The sequence below is a fragment of the Sphaerodactylus townsendi genome, linkage group LG12 (genome assembly GCF_021028975.2).
Source record: "Sphaerodactylus townsendi isolate TG3544 linkage group LG12, MPM_Stown_v2.3, whole genome shotgun sequence".
NCBI classification, from domain to species: Eukaryota; Metazoa; Chordata; class Lepidosauria; order Squamata; family Sphaerodactylidae; genus Sphaerodactylus; species Sphaerodactylus townsendi.
Genome location: NC_059436.1, coordinates 47710546 through 47725935, shown reverse-complemented (window position 1 = coordinate 47725935; position 15390 = coordinate 47710546). Strand labels below are relative to the sequence as shown.

The 15390-nt window shown below is 47.6% G+C and overlaps 1 protein-coding gene across 7 annotated transcripts in view; it reads right to left on the bottom strand.

Moving 5' to 3' along the window:
- Window positions 1-936: 936 nt before the first annotated feature.
- Window positions 937-15390, bottom strand: part of POMT1 (protein O-mannosyltransferase 1) — a 34086-nt gene continuing 19632 nt past the window's right edge. For 3 of the 7 annotated variants that reach the window (XM_048512391.1, XM_048512394.1, XM_048512393.1), the window contains exons 12-21: window positions 15151-15243; window positions 14060-14156; window positions 12403-12495; window positions 12178-12298; window positions 11853-11950; window positions 10939-11052; window positions 8252-8378; window positions 6913-7090; window positions 4080-4284; window positions 937-2013 (exon numbers count right to left, since the gene is read on the bottom strand). In XM_048512391.1, the coding sequence (XP_048368348.1) occupies window positions 4083-4284; window positions 6913-7090; window positions 8252-8378; window positions 10939-11052; window positions 11853-11950; window positions 12178-12298; window positions 12403-12495; window positions 14060-14156; window positions 15151-15243 (1123 nt within the window). In that variant the 3' untranslated portion in view covers window positions 937-2013; window positions 4080-4082. Of the gene's footprint in view, window positions 2014-4079; window positions 4285-6912; window positions 7091-8251; window positions 8479-9412; window positions 9477-10938; window positions 11053-11852; window positions 11951-12177; window positions 12299-12402; window positions 12496-14059; window positions 14157-15150; window positions 15244-15390 lie in introns of those variants that run through there. The other 4 variants (XM_048512392.1, XM_048512395.1, XM_048512396.1 and 1 more) reach the window with 3 other exon arrangements.

Below are 15390 nucleotides of genomic sequence, written 5' to 3'. Positions count from 1 at the left end.
GACTAGCCCAAGGTCACCCAGCAGGCTTCATGTGTAGGAGTGGGGAAACAAATCCAATTCACTGGATAAGAGTCCACCACTCTTAACCGCTAAACCATGAAGTCTGATTGCAGTTTGTTGATCGCAAAGCTCATCACAATGTGCGTTGTGCCTCTGCACTGTTTTATTGCACCACCCTGCCCACCTCGCGATGGAGATGTAAGGACCTGGGAGTTACATTCCTGCTTGTATCTGAGGAAGGAAACACTGACTCTGGAAATCTCATACCCCCCCTAAAAACATGTTCATCTCTAAGGTGTTACTGGACTCAAATCTAGCAAAGTGAGCAGACTCAGAATAGCAGAGACAGGAAATCACTGGGTTTTTTAAGAAAATGAAACTCCCCTCCTCCACACAAGGGTCTTTAGAGAGTCACTCCCTTTGGACTACCATGTTTCCAAGCAATCCTTGCCTGCTTTTGGCAGCAGTGGGTCGCATTTCCCAATGTCCTCCATCATGGGGTAGGGCATACAATAATCCACACCTGCCTACTGTCTGGCCTCACCCTCAGCCAGAGAGCACATTTTATCTACTCCCACCAATATTTGGGCACAGGGTACTGGAACGTTCAGGGTTTATACAGTCCACGACTGAAGATCAAGGAAGCACACCTGACTACCTCCATGACCAATAGATTAACTGGAGTGTTTCATTTTTGCTTCTAAAACTGCATTCTACGGGTTTTAAAATTCTGGGCTTGGGGGATTCTTCAGAAGAGAATTTGGATTTATAGCCTGCTTTTCTCTACCACAAGGAGTCTCAAAATGGCTCACAAACTCCCTCCCTTCCTCTCCCCACAACGGACACCTTGAGAGGTACGTGGGGCCAAGAGAGTTCAAGGAGAACTATGATTGGCCCAAGGTCACACAGCAGGCTTCATGTGTAGGAGTGGGGAAACAAACCTGGTTCTCCAGATTAGAAACTGCCGCTCACGCGGAGGAGTGAGAATCAAACCTGATTCTCCAGATTAGAATCTGCCGCTTAGGTGGAAAATCAGCGAATCAAACCTGGTTCTCCAGGTGTTCGAATCCGCCGCTTACCCGGAGGAGTGGGGAATCCAACCCAGTTCTCCAGATTAGAATCCATGACTTATGTGGAAGAGTGGGAAATCAAACCCAGTTTTCCAGACTGGAATCTGCCACTGATGTGGAGGAGTGGGGAATCAAACCCAGTTCTCCAAATTAGAGCAGTGGCAAAACACCAAGGAAGGGGTGTTTGTGCAATGCACCGGGTGCGCACCGGCGCAGGGGTTTGGCAGGGCGCACACGTGCCCTGGGCGCAGTTCTCCCTTGCTCTGGTCCTGGATTAGAGTCCACTGCCCCCAACCCCTACACCATGCTGGCCGTGCTCTTTCCATTGAGCAAACTCAAGTGTCCAATAACAACTTTTTCCTTCAGGGAGCCACACACTGGCGAGAGAAAACGCAACACACCCTTTCTGTAGGCCACTGACACCGACCTGCCAATGTGCCTTAGCCAGGCAAGCTTGAAATCCATTTCCTTTTTCTCAGGGTAACTTACAGGAAGTAACTTTCAAAAATGCAGAGAGAACAATCTCTTTCCGGGGCTGCTACGATTTGAAGTGTTCTTCCTGTGCCCAGTGGGGAGTGGCAAGAGGCCAGTGAAGGTTCTGTTTATTCAGACAGTGGTTTTCTCTAGTCCTCAAGAAGCGGCGACATTCCCAAACGTTACTGTTGTACATTACGGGGCCCTGACCATACCTTAAGTCTTCAGTACCAGGGACAGCAAAGCTGTATTTCCCAGCTTTTCCCTGCCCCAGCTGGGGGATTCTTCTGCCTCTTGAGCAGCAACGCTTTGCTGAAAGCAGGCATCCACACTCAATAGGTAGCTGTGCCCGAAAATGGGTTCAGCCACCCAGATGCTCGCACTCGGTCCAAAATGTGTCAGCCAGGAGGTCCTCGAGCCTTGTTAGGACCCTTCTGTTCTCTGCTCTCTGGCAATTTTATGTCCTTCGCTATTTAAAAGAAAGATAAAACAAAACCTGTGTTAGAAACACGGGCTGAATATCTGGGCACCACAATTCAAGGAGGATACTGACAAGATGGAAGGGGTCCAGAGGAGGCGACCAAAATGGTAAAAGGTCTGGAATCCATGCCCTATGACAGTGGTGGCGAACCTATGGCACGGGTGCCAGAGGTGGCACTCAGAGCCCTCTCTGTGGGCACGCACAAACAGAGTCGCCCCCCCCTACACACACATCTAGGCTGGCCTGGGCTGCCGGGCTCGATTATTAGCATTAAACCTAAGACCTAGTTTTGGTGAAGCAGGGTAGGTAACCCTGTTAAGCGCTGTTAAACCCCACTGATTTTCATGCAAAGAACTAAAGTGCGATCCTTTACCTGGGAGTAAGCTCGGTTGCTGGCAATGGGGCTGGCTTTTGAGTCAACCCTCCTAGGGTCATGATTCACCCGTTGGAAGAATTGCACAGTTACTTCAAAGCAAAGCCACCGACTACCACCAAGTTTGCTCCTGAGTAACGCACGCCTCGGAGTTTTTTCTAAACTAAAACCTCAGTATTCAGGTTAAATTGCTGTGTTGGCACTTTGCAATAAATAAGTGAGTCGGGTTGCCATTTGGGCACTCAGTCTCGAAAAGGTACACCATCACTGCCCTATGAGGACAGCCTTAAGAAAGTTGGGTATGTTTAGTCTGGAGAGGAGAAGAGAAGGTTAAAAGGTACCATGATAGCCATATTTGAAGGGGTGTCATGTTGAAGATGGAGCAAGATGTTTTCTGCTGCTCCAGAAACTAGGACAAGGAGTAATGAATTCAAGATAGAGGAAAAGAGATTCCACGTAAACATTAGGAAGAACTCCCTGGCAGTAAGGGCTGTTCGACAGTGGAATGCGCTGCCTTGGAGGGTGGTGGAGTCTCCTTCTTCTGAGGTTTTTAAACGGAGGCTGGATGGCCATCTGTTGGGAGTGCTTTGACTGTGTGTTCCTGCATGGCAGGGTGTGGGACTGGATGGCCAGGAGTTTGTAAGCCCCTCTGCAGCTAGATGATTCAGTTACACCCAAGTCTCTTCCAACTCTATGATTCTAACTGCTGTTCTTTGAGTGGTCATCGCTGCATTGCGAACCACACACTTTTGCCCTACGCAGAGCAGCAACGCCACTGAGTTGTAAGGGACTCATGGCAACCACACCCAGTTTTGCCTCATGGGGGTCTTCAAGGCAAGGTACAAGGAGATGCTTTGCTGTTGCCACCTTCTTCACATCAGCCCGTTCTTCCTTGCCAGACTCCCACCCAAGCATCGACCCTGCTAGTCTGGGATGTCAGGGCTGCTACCAGGAAGCTTCTAGAGCTGTGGTGGCGAACCTATGGCACTCCAGATGTTCATAAACTACAATTCCCATCAGCCCCTGCCTGCATGGCTGATGGGAATTGTAGTTCATGAACATCTGGAGTGCCATAGGTTCGCCACCATGGCTCTAGAGCTACCCCCCTCCCCCCCAAAAGAAAACTACTGCACTTTGTGCATTGGACTGTTTTGTTAAACAAAGGAGTGCCATGAAAGCCAATTTGCCTTTCGAAGTTGGGATTTTTATACATGGAAGAAGAAGAGTTGGATTTATATCCCCCCTTTCTCTCCTGCAAGGAGACTCAAAGGGGCTTACAAACTCCTTTCCCTTCCCCCCTCACAATGAACAACCTGTGAGGCAGGTGGGTCTGAGAGAGCTCTGAAGAACTGTGACTAGCCCAAGGTCACCCACCTGGTGTGTGTGGGAGTGCACGGGCCAATCTGAATTCCCCAGATAAGCCACCACAGCTCAGATGGCAGAGCGAGGAATCAAACCCGGTTCCTCCAGATTAGAGTACACCTGCTCTTAACCACTACACCACTGCTGCTCCCAGGAAAGACAATGTCAGAATTTTGCCCACCAGCTACAAATGCTGCTGGAGGAGAAGGATCCCTCGCTGCGCCAACGTTGCCTCATGAAGGAGGGGCAGTTGGTTGCCAACGCAACCAGACCCTCCCTGGCCAGTGGCTCATCCCACCATCTCCGCCCCTGCAATTACCTGCTAGTGTTTCCTGATCAGGAGGTCCCAGCTGTCCTTCCAGCGCAGGTTCTGGAGCTCAGCTTTGGAAAGCGGAGGCTCGCCATAGGTGAGTGGTCGGAACGTGAGGTAGGTGAGGTAGACGGAAGAGAACCAAGCCACTACGAAAGCACTGTGCATACTTTTGGAGAGCACTGATCTAAAAGGACAGAGAGACCCAGAGATTCTGTGGGGCAAGGCCACCAACTGGCCCATCCTGAAGATGACACCCCCCATCTCTGCCTCCCTCCCTCCCCAGGCAGCTCCATCCCAGAATTTCCAGTTCAACTTCCCTCCCGTTAAGTTGGAGGCAGAGGTGGGATCCAGCAGGTTCTCACCAGTTCCTGAGAGGGGGTTACTAATTATTTGTGTGTGCTGAGCGGGGGTTACTAATTGGGTCTGCTTTTCCATTAGGTCCAAAAATCATAAAGTCCTGTCGTTTCCTATGTGGCTGGTTAGCGAAGGTAGAAAACGGGATAATTCTCCCTGTTGCGCTGTTTTAAAAACATGTTTTAGAAATATGGTCAAGTTCCTTGTTTAAGGAAAGTCTCCTTCTTTTGATTTCTAGAAACAAAATTAAGTATTTGAAAGTATTAAGTATTTGACAGGCAGTCAATTAGAGGAGAAGTCATTGTTTATGTTGGCAGTAGACGATAGGACTTGCTATAATGAGTTTAAATTATGGACAGAAAGATACCAGCTGGAAATTAGGAACTTTTTTAACAGTAAGAGTTTTTTACAGTAACAGAGAAATTATTAATGCCCCGCCCCCGTCATGCCCCGCCCAGCCCCATTGGCACTACTCCACTGTTTGAATCCCACCACCATGGGAACCTGTTACTAAAATTTTTGGATCCCACCACTGGTTGGAGGGTTCAGCTATACAAGATGTGCAAGGTTTCCACTGATGTGGTCTTTGCTCAGGGTCAAGTTCGCCGGTAAGTTAGGAGAGAACCAGGTTCCGCCTTCTGCTTGCGATGGCGCATCAGAAAATCTTAAGTCAGCAGATGCTGCCTTCCGCTCCAAGAGCACCTGGGGCAGATGCAGGACTAGTGTGGATTCTGACACGATGCCCTTAATGTCAACGAACCAGAGCAAACGGGGATGGGAAAGTCATCCCAACGAGAATGCTCAGTGAATGGCGGCCATATTGCAGGTTTTTGGTCTAACTCCCACAAAATAAGTGAAGCAAAAAAATTCCTTAGTCTCCCAATTTCTCTGGCCAACGAGGAGGCTGTTTACTGTGTCTCTGCATGAGTTGGTGCGCTCATCTCCCCTCGCTTTTTTACAGAGGGGCATAATTTTACAGCACCACTGCCTCAGGCATGACTGGGTCATTTGATCACTTCTGATGCAGTGAGATTACATGACCTCAAAATGAGGTGGCCTGTTGTGCGCCTGCATGAGAACAGCTAATTGCTTCAGTCATGCCTCTTCCTGATCGGCTCCAACTGGGGCAGGTAATGCTGTTCCCTCTGCAGCGGGATGATTCAGTTACACCCAAACACTTATTGATTCCATCCTTCCCCAGCCAGTGCAATGTGACAGCACAATTACCCCTTCTGAAAGGAGGCTGCTGGTTGCAACTCTGCAGGAGTTGGAGGGGACCTCAATCAGTCAACAATTTAATTAATAATAATAAAATCACCATCAGAAATCCATCCAAATTCACTTATTGGCAAAACTACAGAAGCATCTGCTGACATTGACAAGGAGAAGGAATTTGCACACCTGCTGCATCAAGGAGGCAAACTCCGTGCCCAGCTCTCTGATGCTCTTAACATGCCTCCAGCCACAATACTTAAGTCTGGTATTAAAGGCCAACATCTGCAGCTCCCATGTGCCTACTCATTTTTAGGCACATCTAACCTAGTGGATCCTTCCACGAGTGAGAAAAATTCCCTGTGTGAGCAATCATAGAAGCAGATGCAGCCAGAGATGACAACTCTTGATTTTGATTTGGGAGGGACCTCAAGAGTCACCTAGTGCAGGGGTGGCCAACCTATGGTGCTCCAAATGTTCATGACTACAATTCCCATCAGCCAGTGCCAGCATGGCCAATTGGCTGATGGGAATTGTAGTCCATGAACATCTGGAGCACCATAGGTTGGCCACCCCTGACTAGTCCAACCCCCTGAACAAAGCAGGAAATTCACAACTATCTGACCCCCCTCCCCCCCAGCTCCGGTGACTTCTGCGCCAAGGCCAGAAGAGGGCAAAAAGACTTCCTGGATCCCTGGCCAATCTGGCTTGGAGGAAAACTCCTTCCTGACTTGCAGTTCCCTTTGCATTTAAGAAAGGGCCACCTTAGTTTTAAAAAGGGCTTGGACAGATTTATGGAGGAGAAGTCGATCTCTAGCTACCAATCTTGATCTGAGCTTGCAAATGCCTTAGCAGACCAGGTGCTCAGCAGCAGCAGCAGGAGCAGAAGGCCATTGCTTTCACATCCTGCATGTGAGCTCCCAAAGGCACCTGGTGGGCCACTGCGAGTAGCAGAGTGCTGGACTAGATGGACTCTGGTCTGATCCAGCAGGCTAGTTCTTATGTTCTTCTTCTTATGTTCTTCACAGCCCACCATTGACTTATCCCATCTTGCCCTCCCTCTCACGATCAGCCTAAGTGCCCAGAAACAGGCTTGCAGTTAGAAGGCCAGTCAGCCTCTGCTTCAAAACCACCACCTCCTCAGCTGAACCCGGCTGATATCTCATATTCTTCACAACACAAGCTCCTGCCCCCTGCTGGACCCTGGCACAGGTCCACCACCTCCTGAGTGGTCCTGGCTATGCTGCTAGCAGACAGTAAACCCACGTCATACCTGCAAAGGTGATCACTCATGTGCTGTAGGACAATGGGGAGGAGAAGGATCTGGAAGGTGACAGCCGGGAGGTAGTGGTACAGAAAAAGCGTCTTCTCCATTAGGAAGAAAGGGAGGTAGTTCATGGCCCAGCCCCCTACGCAGAGCCCTCCTGCCGACACCCACTGCCACCAGGCATCTGCCGAGAAAGAGAAAGGGGGAAGGAAAGTAGCACCGTTTCTTCCGCAGGAGAAGTGAAATTGGAGACCGGAAGGCTTGTGGGCACACTGGATATAAGCACTGAAAGGTCAAGGACGAATTCACATTTAGGGCCAGGAAGTCATTTATAAGAATTATATAAATATTATAGGAAAAAAAATATTGATTGCCAGTTAAAAACAACCACACAAATGGGGCCCTTAATAGCATGTTACAACCATATTTCCACAAACACATATATAACATTAGTCCATAGTATTTATATCGTTTTCTACAGGATAATCATTGTGGTAGTCATTCAGGGAAAGTTCTTCAGATGTTCACATGGATTACAATTCTTAATCAATCCCTCCCAGTATGGGCATTGGCCATGCTGGCAAGGGCTGATGGGAATAGTAGTTCATGAACATCTGGAGGGCCACAGTTTGACACCCATGGTATAATCTATAGTCTATTCTATATTCTATCATTATTCCATATTATATTCTACAGTATAGTACTGTGGTGGCGAACCTTTGGCACTCCAGATGTTATGGACTACAATTCCCATCAGCCCCTGCCAGCATGGTCAATTGGCCTTGCTGGCAGGGGCGGATGGGAATTGTAGTCCATAACATCTGGAGTGCCAAAGGTTCGCCACCACTGGAGTATTCTATTTTGTAGTATTTATATAATTTTTATAATTGACTTTTTGGCCCTAAATATGAATTTAGGCCTAAATGTGAATTCGCCCTTGACCTTTAGGTACTTAATTCTGTTGTTTTAGGGTTAATTCTCCTCCTCTCTTTGTTTGATTTGGCATGCTAGATCTTCCAGCAGTGACTGCAAAATCAGGAAAGATCTGGGTTCAAATCTCCTGGGATGCTCTCTCCCACCTTAAATTACCCCACAGAGTTGTTGTGAGGATGGACTGCCCTGATTACCTTGGGAGAAAGGACAGGATAAAAAGGAAGACACAGAACAAATACGCTGCATGTCATTTTGGACCAGTAAGAAGTAGCCAAATAGCCAGTAGCCACAGATGGAACCAACATGCCTGGGGTACAACAGCAGCAGGCAGGGACTCCACAAGGGGAAGTCTCTAGATTTCTTGGCTTTTTAAAAAGATGGGGAGGAAGGGGAGATACCCAAAAGGACAGACCTTCAGGGATGTCATGGATATTCCGCCGCCGCCGGAGCAGGTACCACAAGAACAAAGCCACGTGCACAAGAGTTGCTGTGTTGGCTGACATCCAGGTGACAACGTTCCCGAGAAGGTGGATCTGAGCCTGGAGGATCACAGTTCGAAACTGACTCAAACAAGCAACCGTAGAAATCCAGACCAGTGGCAGAAGGCTGAAATCTTGTGGATGTCCATCACGTTTTTATAATAATAATAATAAGCCTTTATTTGGCATAACAATAATCATAACACAATAAAAAACCTGAGATAAAAGGTATACAAATACAAAGGTTTAAGATAAAAGGTATACAAATACAAAGGTTTAAGATAAAATATAAATTATTGATTGTGCATCACCTCCAGTAAAAATTGTGCAACCAATTCACAAGTTTCATTGTCAGAATTGTCCAGAAGAAAAGGAAGTCTACTTGATTCTTCCATTTCACTAGGTATCCTAGAAAGAATGTTGGAATATTTTGATCTGATATTAGCAGATTTAGGGCAGCAAAGCAGTTGATGTGCCAATGTTTCAATTTGTTGTTCACCACAAGAGCATACCCTTTCGCTCATTTCCAAGTTGTTAAATCTACCACGCAATAAAGCGGAGGGGAAAACATTGAAGCGAGCAAGTGTGAGGGCTCTTCTCTGCATTGGATTAGTCAAAAAATACAAATAGGGAGCCATCCTGTTTTGATATCTGAGAAAAGCAGATCTAATTATCTTACAGGAAACTTGGCTATATCATCCCATAGATTTTGAGGGCTACAGGGCCTTCTGCTCCCCAGCAATTAAATGCAATGGGCCCGGCCGTCCTTCTGGTGGTCTCTGCATTTTAATTTCTGTCTCTCTGCCAGCAAAAATTCTATCAACCCCCTCCCACTTAATTCAAGCATTGCTGATTAATTGGGGCAAATCATCACTGATATTCATTAATACGTATATCCGCCCTGGTGCGAATAATAACGTTCGTGATGACCCGTAGCAAAATTTATCCTCGTTTGTTGAGGAGCTAGAACTAAAATATCCTTCAACTGAAATTACTATATTGGGGGATTTCAATGCGAGAGTGGGTAATAATCTAACCTCATATTTGGAACGTGAAGGTTATGATGATAACGATTATGTCTATCACGTTTTTATCTTCCACCCTGGAACTTTGGCAAACATACCTGGTTCTCCTTCCCTGCGTATCCTTCACAACCACCTTGAAAGGCAGCAGTGAGGATTAGAACCTGAATCTCCCCAGTAGTCGTTCAACGCTGTAACCACTGCCCCATGCTGCCATTATGTGTTTTATTTTCGCAGTAAGACACAGAAACAACCCATTGGGGCCAATTCAGACGATAATTTTCACGTACAGGCATAACTGTGTGAGCTCTGTCATCATTGGGAGTACCAGGCAAGGTTAGCAGCATTTTCAGTCCTGACTTCTATACTATTCAGCACTAAAAATTGTAAGATTTGCGCCCAGGAAATCCACATTTTGACCAAGAACAGAAGGATCCCGCGTCTGGTGTAACACGAAAGTTAACCAGTGGTTTTTTCTTTTCATTTTGCACAATTTGTTTTGCTAGTCACGGAGATAGAAATGGAAGTTCCACCCCCCCACCCACAACCTCCCAGTCCGCAGTCTGAGTCTCAACCACATCCCTGACTCTTGAGTGGTCACCGGCAACATTTCCACATGGCTCCCTATGCCACTTGAAGTTTTTATTCAGGTACCGGGTAATAAGCAGTTGTGCAAATGGGTTTGGGCAAACAGGCTGGGAAATGTTGCCAAAAAAGAGCTAGAAACTACTCCAAGCCTGCGTAAGCAAACCAGCCAGTCGATATCTTGGTATTTGAGTGGCAAAACTGTGCTGAAGGTGTTTTTGTATTCTCTCCAGATCTATCTGGAATATCTAGAATTCCAAGTTAGCCCCTTTACCTTCAATTCAAGCTAGATGTTATGATTTTTAACGAGTTTGCTTATTCTGTACATGCCCATGTCTGAAGTGGGGCAAATAATGTCCCTCCCCAGCCATTTCAGCTTGGGCAGGTGGCACGGGGAGGCAGAAACCTCTCCACACTGTGGTCACCGAGAAGAATTAAACCTCTTTGGCTCCTTACAAAAGGCAATTCTCTGCAGCTCGTGTGACTGTAGTGACCTCAAGTCGGGTCTAAGGAAAATAAGTCTGACTCCTTAACAAGAAGAAGAAGAAGAAGAAGAGTTTGGATTTATATCCCCCCTTTCTCTCCTGCAGGAGACTCAAAGGGGCTGACAATCTCCTTACCCTTCCCCCCCTCACAACAAACACCCTGTGAGGTGGATGGGGCTGAGAGAGCTCCGAGAAGCTGTGACTAGCCCAAGGTCACCCAGCTGGCGTGTGTGGGAGTGCACAGGCTAATCTGAATTCCCCAGATAAGCCTCCACAGCTCAGGCAACAGAGCTGGGAATCAAACCCGGTTCCTCCAGATTAGATACACGAGCTCTTAACCTCCTATGCCACTGCTGCACAACTCTAATGCCTAGTTTGTTCCTTAGCACAAGGAGGCTGAGAAGTATTCCCACAACTGACTTTGAAAAGGCAAGACAGGCAGAAGCAAATGCATAGCCCTGCAATACCATTTGTTGCCATTCATTTCCTCCCAGGATATACAGCCAATGTGTGTCAAGGAAGACTTACCCCTGAGGTTGAGTGGAACCAGTAAGCGATATTGGTGTCCAGGGTGACCCAGTCTAGGGGGGATGAGCTGTACTTGTGCTCGGTGTCCTCATTTTTCAGAGTTAAGATCTTCCACTAGAACAGAACCATTCAGAACTTTGGGGCTTTGGTACCTGAAATCCCTTCCCAGACTTGATCCTAAATGATATTTTGTACATCCCTTGAAGCAGAATATCCCTTGAAGCAGAATAGGAGGGCATTATGCAGCAATTAGAGGGTGGGAGATTATTGTAAAGCCCTTCCTTTATGCCCCTCTCCTCCGGTTTGGCCCACCCAGCTCAGTAACTGATGGCAATGGCTCAAACAGGGTCTTCCCCAACACCTCTGAGATTTTTCAACTGGAAATACCATGGAATGGAAGTTGGACCTTCAGCACACAGAAGCTGTATCCTGCCAGTGACCTATGATGCCCAGTTACTAGTTTTGTCAACACACTTCCTAGCTCTAAATACAACAGCAAATATGTGTTAGAGTACTGATCCTCCTTGTTCTGAGATTGCAAATGCCTTAGCAGACCAGGTGCTTGGCGGCAGCAGCAGCAGCAGCAGCAGCAGCAGCAGGCCATTGCTTTCACATCCTGTATGTGAGCTCCCAAAGGCATCTGGTGGGCCACTGCGAGTGGCAGAGTGCTGGACTAGATGGACTCTGGTCTGAGCCAGCAGGCTCTTTCTTATGTTCTTATGCATTGTGATAGCTCCCTGGCCTTGGACTCCCAGTTGAAGCTATCTTTCAGAAGAGGCTAACGTTTCCATCTTAGTGATTCTTGTGCCAAGGAAAGGACGACACCTCCTAAAAGGCCACCTGGCTATTTTCAGGATGGATAGAATAGCGGAGAGTCCCGCCCACCCTTTGTTCCCGGCACCCTTTGTGTTTACCTGCAGTTCAGTGAACTTGGCCATGAAGCTGAGATTCTGGCCAATGCTCATCCGGGTGGGCGAGTGCAGTTCCACCTCCCTCTCCTTCTGCTCTTGACCTGGAAGAATTAGAAGCACACGGAGTCTGAGACACAACCGGGTTCCTGGGGTAGAACAGCGGAGATGCTTTGTGCTCCTCTAAAGTCCAGAAAGCACCGGAGAACCCAAAATGCGACTCTGGATTCAGATCGCATTTTCAGAGCTGCAGCCCCCCTGCACCCTGCTTTCATCTCCATAGCGGTTTTCTGGGTTTTGTTGTCAGCGGAGTGCTCCGGTTTCCACTGACTTTTGCCATATCTGTGCTCCTCTACATTCCACAACATGCTCTGGTGGTAGCCTTTGGAAATCTTCTCCCCAACGATCTCCAGCTGCCGATAGCCCCAATCAGGCAAGGAGGCTCCACTGAGCTGGGAAATAAGAGAGGCGGGGAGTGAGGAGGAGAAGCATATGAGCTCTTTGCCGTAAAACACCATACCTGCGCACAGGTTAGGAAACCTCGAGATCTGTTTACCTTGACCACTGCTGAGGTGTTCACATGGACGAACCTCACTTCAGACAGAATCGTCTTCCAAATGTCCCCATCTGAGTCCCGGTTCACAATTTCCTGCAGCGGGAATGGAAGATTTGGCATTCTATCATTATCGGCAGAGAAGATGGCCTGTGATTGGCTGTGGCTCTGAGCAATGCTGGCTCCGCCCACAGAAAAAGAGGCGGGCTCAGCGTTCTGGACTTCACATTTCAACACACAATCATCTCACTTTGACGGCTCATTACTGAAGAACAGGATTTCGATGTCACCAAACTGATCCAGACGAGAACTAGGAAAGGAACTTAGAAGTTCCGCCTGGTGCAGGCCCATCAGGATTTCATTATGTACCGTATATGAAAGTTTCATATCCGTTTGTTTTATTATGTATATCAGAGGCGTAGCCAGGAAAAATGGAGCCTGGTGCAAAATCTGAGTCCCCCCCCCCCAAATGTTTGTGTTTTTTGTATTTTAAAGTATTTTTCAGTTTTCAGCCTGCAGGGGTGCAGTTTTTAGACTAGCAGCACCAAAAGTTCAGGGTATCTTTAGGAGACTCTCCTGATGATACCACCCAGGTTGGTGAAGTTTGGTTCAGGGGACTCTCAAAGGTGTAGCCCCCATCTCCTATTAGCTCCCATTGGAAACAATGGGGGATGGGGGCACCCCCTTTGGGAGTCCATAACTTTGGACTCCCTGAACCAAACCTCACCTAACTTGGGTGGCATCATCAGGAGAGTCTCCCGAAAAATCCCTGAAATTTTGGCGCTGCTGCTAGCCTAAAAACTGCGGCCCCTGCAGGCCAAAAACAGAGAAAACACGAAAAAATACAAAAAAGCAAACCTGAAATTTTTGTGCTCCCAGGTGCGCGCCCAGTGCAACGCGCACCCCCAGCCCCCTCGTAACTCCACTTCTGATGTATATTATTATTGTACATCTTATGATGTAAAATGCTTTGAGCCTGCCACAGTGGGGAGAGACTCTTCCACTGAACCACAGCCTTTCCCCTGTGGGAAAGAGTCGATTTCGAATACCTTTAATGGCTTATAAATAGTTTAACATTAACATTGCAAGATAATAACAGCCTTTACAACTTCTGACGAGTTAAAATAACACCATTAAAAAATTTAGCCACCGCTTCCAACAGCTCGTAGTTGTGGCTGTTTAAAAGATATATAACCTTCTGTTTATCTGTAATGCCTTCACTTCCATGCAGGAAGGGGATGGGAAAGAGTCTCTGCTCTTAAGGCCTTCAAGAGGCACACAATCAACGACACAATTAACCGCCATAAGCCGACAACACAATACACATTATACAGCTGTTCCTGGTCCTGCCATGGCCTCTGGTGTGATGGTCCCTACCAAAGGAAGAACAGCCAGTCTCACTCCTGGCACCAAGCGACTTTCCACTGTGCCTGGATCCAGCCCCATTGGAGGACTCCCTTTCTCGTTACTGACCCACAGTAGCTGGACCAGAAGGAGAAGGGGAAGCAGCCAAGCACTCTTCCACTGAGGATCTCCCCGCCCCAACCCAGCACCTTTCTAAAATGATACTTCATTGGCCAACAGCATCAATTGCTCCTCCAGAAGCCAATCTTCAGCTAAGGAGCAGGACAGAAGCAACCGGCAATGGCTTCGCCCTCACCACTCTCCAGAGGTTCTGTGCCGGCATGGAGATGTTGTAGTCGATGTAACAGGACACTTCCTGGGCATGGGGGCTCAGCGGGGCGGCAACGTCATGCCTGTGAAGCCAGAAAAACAAAACAGGGCCTGATCTCACTCCCCAGGTGGCATTTTGAGCAGGGGTTAAAGGAAAGGTAATCCAGAAATAAATATCCAAGCGGCTCTGCAGCTGTTCCTCTGCTCCTCTCTTACAATCGCCAGATGAAGAGAGTGGGCCCAGCTCTTCGGAAACAAACCCACTCTGTTTCCTTCCTCCCGCAGATGTTTATTTATTTACTTCCGCAGCTTCCATCGTTTGACTCTCCTCCATCTTATGCTTACAATATAGCGAGAATGTGTAACCGGGCCAAAAAGCCTTCAACGGCAGAGTGGGGATTTGAACCAGGGTCTTCCTGATCTTAGTATGACACTCCAGCCGCTATGCCACACTGGAACAAATTCACAGTTTCTCTCAGTAGCTGGACAGACCCTCATAAAAACTCAGGCAAAGGTTCAACCCTTAATGTTTTTTTGAAAAAAGATTTCAACTACCTCTCCCATCCATCCATCCATCCATCCATCCATCCATCCATCCATCCATCCATCCATCCATCCATCCATCCATCCATCCATCCATCCATCCATCCATCCATCCATCCATCCATCCATCCATCCTATCCATCCATCCATCCATCCATCCATCCATCCATCCATCCATCCATCCATCCATCCATCCATCCATCCATCCATCCATCCATCCATCCATCCATCCATCCATCCATCCATCCATCCATCCATCCATCCATCCATCCATCCATCCATCCATCCATCCATCCATCCATCCATCCATCCATCCATCTTAATGGACGTGGAGAGCTTTGAATTCATGGCAGCATTTGATACGTGCCAAGCACTGTGAGCACCATCTTCAATTTCTCTTCAATGGCAGTCGGACATCAGACTACCAAGCTAGTTACAGTCTAGAATGGCATTTCTTTTGTTCTCATCAACAGGTAGCTTGAGACAAATCTGAACCAACACAGGATCATGACAGATGGAAGAGAAGGAGCTTACGTGTTCAGGTAGCGAGTTGTGATCCCATGGACCAGCTGCACAATATTTCCATGGCGCACGGGACGGGGCGGGTTACTGACCACCAGCTGCTGTCTGTTAAAGGCACAATGACAAGAGCCTTAATTCACCTTTAAAAAGAAATTCTACCCTGCTACTTACCTGGATCAACTGGTAAATTATAAACTTAGATGGGTTATGACTGGAGCAAGATGTAACTCCTTTCCCTCAGCTTTACTCCAA